The sequence below is a fragment of the Poecilia reticulata genome, linkage group LG13 (assembly GCF_000633615.1).
Source record: "Poecilia reticulata strain Guanapo linkage group LG13, Guppy_female_1.0+MT, whole genome shotgun sequence".
Classification (NCBI taxonomy): Eukaryota; Metazoa; Chordata; class Actinopteri; order Cyprinodontiformes; family Poeciliidae; genus Poecilia; species Poecilia reticulata.
In genome coordinates this window covers 32,847,084-32,856,480 of record NC_024343.1, presented here as the reverse complement: position 1 = coordinate 32,856,480, position 9,397 = coordinate 32,847,084, and the positions used below count along the sequence as shown (strand labels likewise).

At 48.9% G+C, this 9,397-nt stretch overlaps 2 protein-coding genes across 3 annotated transcripts in view; both read right to left on the bottom strand.

Moving 5' to 3' along the window:
* The window catches only part of LOC103475255 (coagulation factor IX), a 7,744-nt gene extending 6,330 nt beyond the window's left edge, over window positions 1-1,414 (bottom strand). Inside the window, exons 1-3 of the mRNA XM_008426740.2 lie at window positions 1,080-1,414; window positions 856-978; window positions 113-285 (exon numbers count right to left, since the gene is read on the bottom strand). Coding sequence (XP_008424962.1) covers window positions 113-285; window positions 856-922 — 240 coding nt within the window. The 5' untranslated portion in view covers window positions 923-978; window positions 1,080-1,414. The remainder of the gene's footprint in view (window positions 1-112; window positions 286-855; window positions 979-1,079) is intronic.
* An 811-nt stretch (window positions 1,415-2,225) lies between these two features.
* dgkd (diacylglycerol kinase delta) overlaps window positions 2,226-9,397 on the bottom strand; it is an 18,236-nt gene continuing 11,064 nt past the window's right edge. Inside the window, exons 16-31 of one of the 2 annotated variants that reach the window (XM_008426739.2) lie at window positions 9,102-9,263; window positions 8,895-9,023; window positions 8,747-8,822; window positions 8,567-8,677; window positions 7,440-7,536; window positions 7,253-7,360; window positions 6,997-7,110; window positions 6,791-6,925; window positions 6,543-6,691; window positions 6,345-6,450; window positions 6,150-6,242; window positions 5,633-5,752; window positions 5,430-5,547; window positions 5,182-5,312; window positions 4,685-4,784; window positions 4,503-4,594 (exon numbers count right to left, since the gene is read on the bottom strand). In XM_008426739.2, the coding sequence (XP_008424961.1) occupies window positions 4,695-4,784; window positions 5,182-5,312; window positions 5,430-5,547; window positions 5,633-5,752; window positions 6,150-6,242; window positions 6,345-6,450; window positions 6,543-6,691; window positions 6,791-6,925; window positions 6,997-7,110; window positions 7,253-7,360; window positions 7,440-7,536; window positions 8,567-8,677; window positions 8,747-8,822; window positions 8,895-9,023; window positions 9,102-9,263 (1,739 nt within the window). In that variant the 3' untranslated portion in view covers window positions 4,503-4,594; window positions 4,685-4,694. Of the gene's footprint in view, window positions 4,595-4,684; window positions 4,785-5,181; window positions 5,313-5,429; window positions 5,548-5,632; window positions 5,753-6,149; window positions 6,243-6,344; window positions 6,451-6,542; window positions 6,692-6,790; window positions 6,926-6,996; window positions 7,111-7,252; window positions 7,361-7,439; window positions 7,537-8,566; window positions 8,678-8,746; window positions 8,823-8,894; window positions 9,024-9,101; window positions 9,264-9,397 lie in introns of both variants that reach the window. The other variant, XM_017308379.1, reaches the window with a different exon arrangement.

Sequence of the window (9,397 nt, the reverse complement as noted above, 5' to 3'; positions counted from 1 at the left end):
CCTGGCCCCCAGTGTGGCCTCCTGTCCCATAATATGGCCCCCGGTCCCCAGTGTGGCCCCTGGACCTCAGTGTGGCCCCTGGCCCCCAGTGTGGCCCCAGAGTGAGTCGTACTGTGGTCTCGTGGGTGTGGAAGATCTCGGCGGCCTCCTCTTTGGAGCAGCGCTCCTCGTAACATTCCCTCTCCAGGTTTCCTGGCAGCATCTCCTCCAGAGCGAAGGCGTTGGCACGGCGCCTCCTAGTGGAGGACGGCAGCACCTGAACCGCCGTCGGCTGGTCGATGAAGACTGAGGAGTAAATAAAACTTTACTCAGACGTCGCCTGACCTACGACGGCACATTAGGGCCATTGTACACAGAAAAAAAAGAGTAAATTTGAAAAAGTCAAAAAATTTGCTAGAAAAAAAATCTGAAAAATTTTGATTAATCTCAAATTTTCTACAAAATGTTTTGGAATTTCAGTTTGAGAAGTACAATTTTAGAAAAAACTTTTCAAGTTTTTTTATTCTGAATTTCAAAAATCTGATATTTTCAGTTTTTAAAATCAGAAAATGTGGAAATTTTTCTAGAAAATTGCTGAGATTAATCTCACAATTTCTGAGATTTTCCCTCAAGGTTTTGACTTTTGGAGTTTGTAAATTCCCTTTTTTCTAGACTTTTTTTAGCGGACATTTGGTCCTGTTTTTTCTATGTACGGTGGCCAGAGCGGTCACCGCTGCTTGTTTAATTATTAACCGTATTGATGGTCAACGGTCTGAATCTCATTTTAAAGACTCCACGGCGTCAGAGAAGGTGTCGATCTCCCGGTTCTCTACATCTGGATCCAGATCCGGTGGATCCGGTGGATCCGGGTCTCACCTGAACATTGGATCAGCGTGGAGCAGCTCAGCAGGAAGCCCAGATTCGCCGTCATGGACGACAACATGTCTGCCTCCGGAGCGTCAGTCCTCCGGCCAAATGAAGGTCCAGCTCATCGATCGACTTTTAACCACAGTTCAAATATTGACTCACAGCAGAACCGTGAACAAGGAGAGAGAAAAGACCAAAAGTTCTGGGAAAAAAGTTCGGTTTCCATCACTCACCTATACAGCAGGAGGTCAAAGGTCGTCTTCTTCTGAGGAAGAAGAGTGATTGTTTGTTCAGTGGAAGCAGCCGCTGGGTTTGTTATTGGTGTGGAAAACCAACATCCTGCAAGACAAGCTGCAGGGGAAACTTAGCCCACCGTGATTTCAACACCAGTTTCCTCTTTAACATCAAAAACGAACAAAAAAAAACGTTTTCACGTCCCAACCTGGAGTTACTTGATTTATTCAAACGGGTCAGAACAAAATGTTCAGGAAATAAATGACACCGTTTTATAAATGTTTTCATGTTGGAGTGAAAATTTATGACTCAGCTGCTTATCGCAAGAAAATAATGTTTAATAATAAAAAATTATTTAAATCTTTTAGTGCTGCAGGTTCCTCATCTCAGAATCAGTTTCTATAAACTAAAACTCTACATCAGGATGCATTCACTTACCGTCGGAAACTGGGACTCTGCCTTGACATCTCGCATAAAATTAAATTATTTATTTTTATCTTATTGCTGAATTTGAGGAACAAATGAGAAGCTTTGGTTCAGAAAGTCTGAAACCAGTTAGAAAAGTGTTTTCATCCCGACTCAAACCGGTTTCAGACTTTTTGGAACAGGTTTAAGGCTGAAATAATTACTTAGTTCAGGTTTATCCAAAGTGCGGTCCGGGGGCCATTTGTGGTTCTCAGAATGATTTTGGGCGGCCCTTTACTTGATCACCATCCAAGAATGACTTAACGTGGTTTTGCCAGGTCAGGCATTTTTATGCAGGTTCACATTTAAAAACCAGCCTTTCAAAATAAGAGACTATTTAACATCTTACCATGGAAACTGAGGTGCAACCAAAGTATTCATCCAGGTTTCTTCTTTGAATTTAACAGTAAAAGGGAAAACAAACATCCAGTTGACAACAAACACTGATAAAAACACGGATTTTTAATAAACTGTTCAACAATTTTTTGTTGCTGAAAAGACAAAAAAAATCTGGAAAAAGATTAAAAGTTTGTTTGAAGGACTTTTTAGCTGCAGATGCATCTTTTGCGACAATCACTAAAAGAATGTTTTATTACCTAAAACTGTATTTTAGGTAATAAATATGAAATAAGTTTGAAGTTGAACTCAGCGGAGCTAAAAGGAAAAGCGGAGCCGCAACGTTTCAGAGGAGAAATGAAGTTTATTTATCTTCCACAGGTTTCTGTGCATCTACAGTGACGGCGCAGCAGGGGGCGCTCCCACCACCGGAACAGTGTCACGGTTTATAAATTACACAATAAATACAGGCAGGATGAGACCAGCACTGCACCGCACCCTGGAGCAAGGCACTGACGAGGAGGAGGAGGAGGAGGAGGAGGGCACATCTGGATCAGGACGACTCTGGGTCTGGATCCAGAGGTTAAAACACACATCTGGATTCAGAACCTGGAAAAAATTTAAACGCTGAAATTCGGGGCGTGAGGCACAAACATCAAAGAATCTGAAACATCTGGATCCAGACTGAAACGTCTGTACCAGCTGGGGCTAAGAAATTCTGGGTCTAGAATGTGAAATGCTAGGATGGAGATTGGGAAACATCTGGATCACGAATGCAACACGATGGCGACATGAAACACCTGAAGAATCTGGATGTCAGGATCCAGAATCTGAAACATCTGGACCGTGAAATATGTGCAGCAGGATTCGAAAACATCTGGAAAATCCAGATGCAGGCATGAAAATATCTGAAGCTCAGAAACATCTGGATCCAGAGGTGGAGAGCGCTCTAAGATATGAGAATCCAGGACCAAAAGCACGTGGATGTAAACCTGTTTGGATCTGGAGCCAGATCCAGATCCAAACTCGTACATTTCAGGATCCAGATCCACACAGATCCAGAATTTGAAATATTTAAAACAGAACTCAAAAATGTCTGGAACCAGACAAAAACATCTAGATCAAAACTCAGAGACATCTGGACCCAGACTGTGGAACAAATGGATCCAGATGTTTATGAATCTGGATCCAGATGTTAACCATCTGTAATCTGATCCAAACTTTGGAATATTAGGACCCAGAAACAGAACAATCTGGTCCAGAACCTGACAGATCCGACATGTCCACCGGGTCCAGAAAAGCTCGGACGAAGACGCGGAAACATCTGGAACCAGACTGAAACACCTGGACAATGAAAACATGGGAATCAGGATTGAGTCCAGACTCTGGGGAATCTGGAGCGGGTTCTGGAAACGTCTGGGTCCAGATTGAAACTGGAACCAAACACAAACATCTGGAGCCAAAAATACAAACATCTGGAACAAGATTTGGAAACGTCCTAATCTTGAATCTGAACATCAACTGAAGAACGATGAAGATCAGTAGAAAAATGAAGCTGGAGAAAAAAAGAAACAAACAAATAAACCGCGGCCTGATCTGAGATCAACCGGCTGACCTCTGACCTCTGACCGGCTGACCTCTGACCGGCCGCCGCGTCTTTAAGGCACCCATCGATAAATGTTCGGGTAAACTCTTTGAATCTCCACCAGATTGATCAGAAGGTTCAGTCTGTGATTGGTCGCCCCCTGCTGGTGCGTTGCAGGCCTCCAGGGGGCGGGACTTCCTGGAATCTGACCAATCAGATCCAGCAGGGCGGTCCTTAACTCTTCAGAACCCAGTCAGGGTTCTGATTCAACCTGATGGGTCGTTGTAGTTTCAAAATAAAACATTTGGACCCAAAACCATTGATGAGGCTGAAATGTTGGATCGGGTTCTGACCGGGTGTCATCAGAACCACAGCTGGTGTGAATCCTGTAAACTGGTTTAATCCATCCAGAACCACAGGCACAACTTTCTGGTTCTGGTCCGGGTGTTTGGGACATTAAAGGTTTGATTTTTTTAAAAGGGTTCTGCTAGGTTCTGGTCCAAAACGGCAAACCCGGGGAGGTTCTGTTGGGTCGGCTGGGTCAGCATATTCATCTAATAGTTCAGTGGTTCGGTTCTGGCTCACTCTGACCCAGAATCCAGCTCACAGAGCTGCTGCCGGACCTTGCTGTCCTGTTCTACCAGAACCCGGTCAGGGTTCTGATCCAGTCTGAGAGGAATCTCCACCATCAACAGAACTCAGAACCAGTCTGCGGTTCTGTTGGATTATAGGAGATCCAGTTCTGATCAGTACCTGAAGATGTCATTATCCAAATCGCCTCAACCGGGCCTGAGGTCCAGTTGGTTCCGACTCATCAGAACTGGTGTCGCCTCGAAGGAGAGGCCCGTTGAAATGTTCAGAGAGTCCGAGATGGTCCTGGTCCTGATCCGGACCCATCTGATGGTTCTGGTCCTGATTCTTTGATTGGACCGGCGGTTCTGGTTGGAGAGGGAAGGCACTCATGGATCATCTGATTGGTTCTTCCCCGGGTCGGAACCAGGAGGTTTCTGTAGAAGGTTCTGCCTGGTGTTTCTGAGGGCCGCTTCTGGTCCTGGTCCGGTCCGGTGGTTTCTGGCTGGACAGGGCGGAGAAAGGCAGCAGAGGTAGGAGGACAGCGGGCAGCGGTTCCTAAGCAACAAAACAAGAACCCAGTTACAATGAAGTGGGACCAGAACCAGAGCGAAGGACATCGAGCCCAAATGGACCTTCAGAACCGACCTGCAGGCGGCTAGGCCTCGCTGGCGCTGCTGCTCCTCGTCAGCTCCTTGACGCCCTGCAGGATCCGCTTCATGTGTCCAACCTTCGTCACCCCGAGGTCCTGGAGACGGACGGCAAGACGGACTGAGACCCAACGGACCGTCAGACCGACCGTCCAGCATCCGACCAAACATCCACCCAACATCCGACCAGCATCCGACCAAACATCCGTCTGATGCCCAGCATCCATCCAACATCTGACGTAACATCCGTCCAGCATCCGTCCAACATCCATCCAACATCCGACCAAACATCCATCCAACATCCGACCAAACATCCGTCTGACGCCCAGCATCCNCATCCATCCAACGTCCAGCATCCATCCAACATCCGACCAAACATCCATTCAATGTCCAAACATCTGTCCAGCATAGAAACGTGAATGTAGCTCTCGATTGTTTGTCCTCTCTCTCTCTCTGTCTCCCTGTGTCCCTCTCTGTCCCTCTGAGTGTCCTCACCTTCAGGTCTCTCCTCTCCAGGTGGATCAGCTCGGCTCCTCGGACATCGTGTCCACTAAATATGTCCTTATACTCAGACAGACAGAGGAAGTCCAGCCAGGCTCCAACCTCCTCGGTTCCCCACTGGTGAACTAAGACACCCAGAAAGTGGTTCAGACAGACAGGAAGACCCAAACAGAGAAAAGACACCTTTATGTGGTTCTGTGGCACCGGACCCTGTGGACAGACTGGACCGGTTCTGAGCTCACCTGGCAGCGACAGGGTGGTGCACATCTCCTTGTTCTTGTTGTTTTTGTCCTTCTTGAACTTTGAGACAAGACGAAATTTCCCACTTTGACTCCGTTTGGAAAAGTCCGCCAGAGGACCCTGGACAGAGACAAACCCGAATCCTGAGTCGGTCCGAACTGAAACAGAACCCGGTCACTTGCTCTTCAGAACGGAGGAGGTTTACCTCCTGGTCCGACGGGTCGATGACAGGACACAACCAAGGGACGTCTGACAGGCGGCGGAGCTCCTGGGCCACAGAACCCAGAGCGGCGTTCAGCTGGTCCTGCTGAGGCGGGTCCAACTGCTGCACAGACACAGAACCAGTCAGAACTACAGAACCACGGTCAGAACCTGGAGCTACAATCAAAGCCATCAGAACAACACAATCAATTCTGTGATTAGTGATACTAATACAACATCAACCGGGTCATAGAGGGAACCGGACCTCTGCAGTCCAACAGGTACCACCTGCTCAAAGTCCAAACATCCGGTCCAAATGTCCGTTTCACGTACAGACATGCATTCAAGCCGTCCAACATCTAAAGATCCGTCCAAACCCTCCAACATTCAAACTGTCCAAACATCCATCCAACAGTCTAAACCTGGACAGCAGGGTCCGGTTCTCCCTAAGACCCGGCGGAGCTTGTTTCAGTTCTGGCAGTCCAGAACCAGAACAGAACCCAGTGATAGGAATCGGCTACCATGGACATCTTCCCGGCCAGGAGCAGTTCCGTCTCGCTGAGCAGAGCTTTGACGTCGCTGACCATGTGGACCACGGAGCTGCAGCTGAGAGCCTGAAACACAGAAGGTTCTGGTCAGTCCACCAGAACTGCAGTGGGACGGGAGAGATGTTCCGGTCCAGCTGACGGACGCCTCCAGAGTGGCAGGGGACGCACCTCGGGGCTCTTGGCGTAGACCACGTCCATGGCCTTGGAGCTGGCGTTGACGGCGTGGGCCAGCTCCTGCTCCATGCTGTGGTGGAACTGGGCCACCTCCCGGATGCTGGAACCAGCAGAGACGGCGTCAGGGTCCGGACCGATGCAGGAGGACATTCGGAGGACATGGAGGACATTCGGAGGACATGGAGGACGTACCTGTGGATGAGGGCTCCAGCAGCCTGACCGAACTCGCTGACCAGCAGCGCCTCGTCCTCAGAGACCGTCTCCGGCTGCGGCGGCAGGGACGGCTGAGGGAACTCACACTTCTGCTTGTCCTCCCAGGACTTCAAGGTGCTCTCAAACGCCTGCAGGACACAGAGACGCTCTGAGAACCCAGCCGGGCCTGGACCAGGACCAGGACCAGAACCAGAACCACGGTACAGACAACCAGCAGAGGGACTCACCCGGTCTCTGGTCAGGGTCTGGGTCCGGTTCTTGTGGATGATCTTAATGTAGCCGGGAGGCTGGATCCAGGCCTCCCCGTCCACCTGGACCGGGACGCCCTCGTCCCCCAGGACAGTGATCTTCACCGTCCGACACTGAGGAGCGGAGACACCGTGAGACACACAGGACAGGGACATGGAGGGACAGGAGACAGTTGGACCGGTACCTGGGCGATGCGGTGGTGCTGCAGGTTGATGACCCTTGACACGGCCATCTGCATGCTGCCGAACACGGCAACCACCTCCAGGATCTTGTCGTCGAAAGACGGCGCCGTGAAGGTCTGAGGGACAAACGGACACCAGGACATCACTGGTCAGCCAGTCACTGGTCTCCCTCACGCTCCAGTTCTCCCAGTTTGTTTTCATAGCCACTAAAACCCAGTGAGAACCGGACCAGAGACGGATCAGACGGACAGTTCTTACATCGTCCTCCTTGGTCCCGCCCCAGAAGTTGGTTCCCCCGGCGTAGCTGGGGATGTTGAGCACGGCGATGCCCTGCAGACTGGGCAGGGGGATCGGCCGCCCGTCACACTGCAGCAGAAACAGACGACACACTGAGTGACCCGCCGCCTGCTGCAGCCGCACGGCTTACCGCGGCGCCGGTTCTGACCTCCAGCAGGACGCGCTGCTCCAGGTTCTTGTAGGTTCTGTGCAGCAGCTCTTTGGTTCCCAACACTCCGTACCACATCAAGTTCTTTGTGCGACTCCTGAAGAGACAGAATCAGACATGTGAAGAGAATATCCTGGGAACGAATTCAGTTTAAAACCACAGAGCTTCAGCTACCTGCGCCAGAATCAAAACGGATTTTACCGAAAGGTTTCGTCTGATTGAAGGTCTGACAGACTGAGCTTAGAGCGAAACTACAAATAACAACAAACTTTATTTTAGACATGAAGTCATGTGTTGATGTGACATCCTGGCCATGTTTTGCTAGCTGTAGCATTGCGCCTTTTGCTAATGTTAGCACAGTGTGCTAGCTGTTACCTAATTTAGGTCAGAACCACAATGTACGTTTTGAATAATATTAAATAAACAGTTTGGCTTTTTTTGTGTTTTTTTCTGTTTTGGGGAGCACATGATCCAAATGCATTCGGTAATGATAGCATTAGCTAACGCGCTCACTATGCTAACTATGTTGAAGCCTCGTTTCCAAGATGTGTTCAGTCAGGTTGTGGTAACATTTTCTGAATCCAACATGCAAGACTGGACAGACAAATCGACCTTTGTTGACAATAAAAACTTCTTGTTTTCAAAAACTCAGATCATTTAAGATGTGTTCACTTTAAATTAGAAAGTTTTATGTTTCAGAATCAGCCTCATTTCTTCCCATTTCCCTTCATCTGATCTGAATTGTTTGGGTTAATACACTCAAGCATTTGGACTTGATCCACTTGTACCTTTAGCATCCTTGAACCTGGACTACAAAATTGAAATGGGAAATAAAAATGGCGGCTTCGTGAAATTGGTCAGCCGAAAGTCAAATACTGACATTACTGTACAAAACATAAAATCTGAATGGACCAAAAATATGACCCAGTAAAATCTAGAGATCTCTATGCAGCACTGGAGAGACAAAATTCAACTTTTCTGAACTCCTAGAGACCTCAGTAAAGGGCTGAAATAGTGGATTTTGCATAACATGCCTCCTTTAAATACAACAATTTTCAGTGAACAATTGTTTTTAGGTAATAAAGGTAACGTGTTTTCTGAATTAAAAAGGTTTGTTTTTATTGTACCTGCACTTCTCCGGATGCTCGTCTCTCTTGTTGTTGAAGTCCAGCGTGATCTTGGCGTCGAGTCCGATGCCAAAGTAGTTGTTCATGACGCACTTCTCTGTGTAGCAGTCCCTGAAACAGAAACACGGCTGTTACACGCGTGCTCAGCCTAAAGGTAAAGGTGTGCGGTCGCGGCCTCACATGTTGTCGGCGTCGCAGCTGAACGGGTCGGCGTTGACCAGCAGCCGAGTGATGACCGAGCTGCTGGTCAGAGTGCCTGGAACACAGACACAAAGCTCCAGAACCTCACAGGAACTCATTCAGGTGAAGCAGGTGGAGAGCATCTTACCTGGATACAAGATCTTTGTGTTCAGCATAGGCATGTTGTCTCTACTTCCTGTATGAACAGGAAGTGAAGTGGAGCTCCCCGGTAACAGGCCGCCTTTATGGATCAGTTTCTCACACGGCGTCTTGCTGACTGAGAGCAGAGAGACAAACGGGTGAACCTCTGCGTGTCCAGAACGAGTCTCACCTGTCCTCAGCTACCCGTCCTCACGTCTGCGGCTGCTGCGCTGTTTGGAGCTGAAAGACGACTGCAGGGACGACTTGTCCTCCTCCCCGTCTTCCTCCTCCTCCTCTTCAACCAGACCCACCTGCTGCTCAGAACGACCCACTGAGAAGACGTGCTGCTGGGTCTGAGCGTTCTGCTCGTCCACAGCTGCAACAAAAACAGACTAACACAATCAACACCTGGAAACGTATAGGTCACACCTGGACACAAACACAGTCACACCTGGACACACAGTCACACCTGGACACACACAGTCACACCTGGACACACACAGTCACACC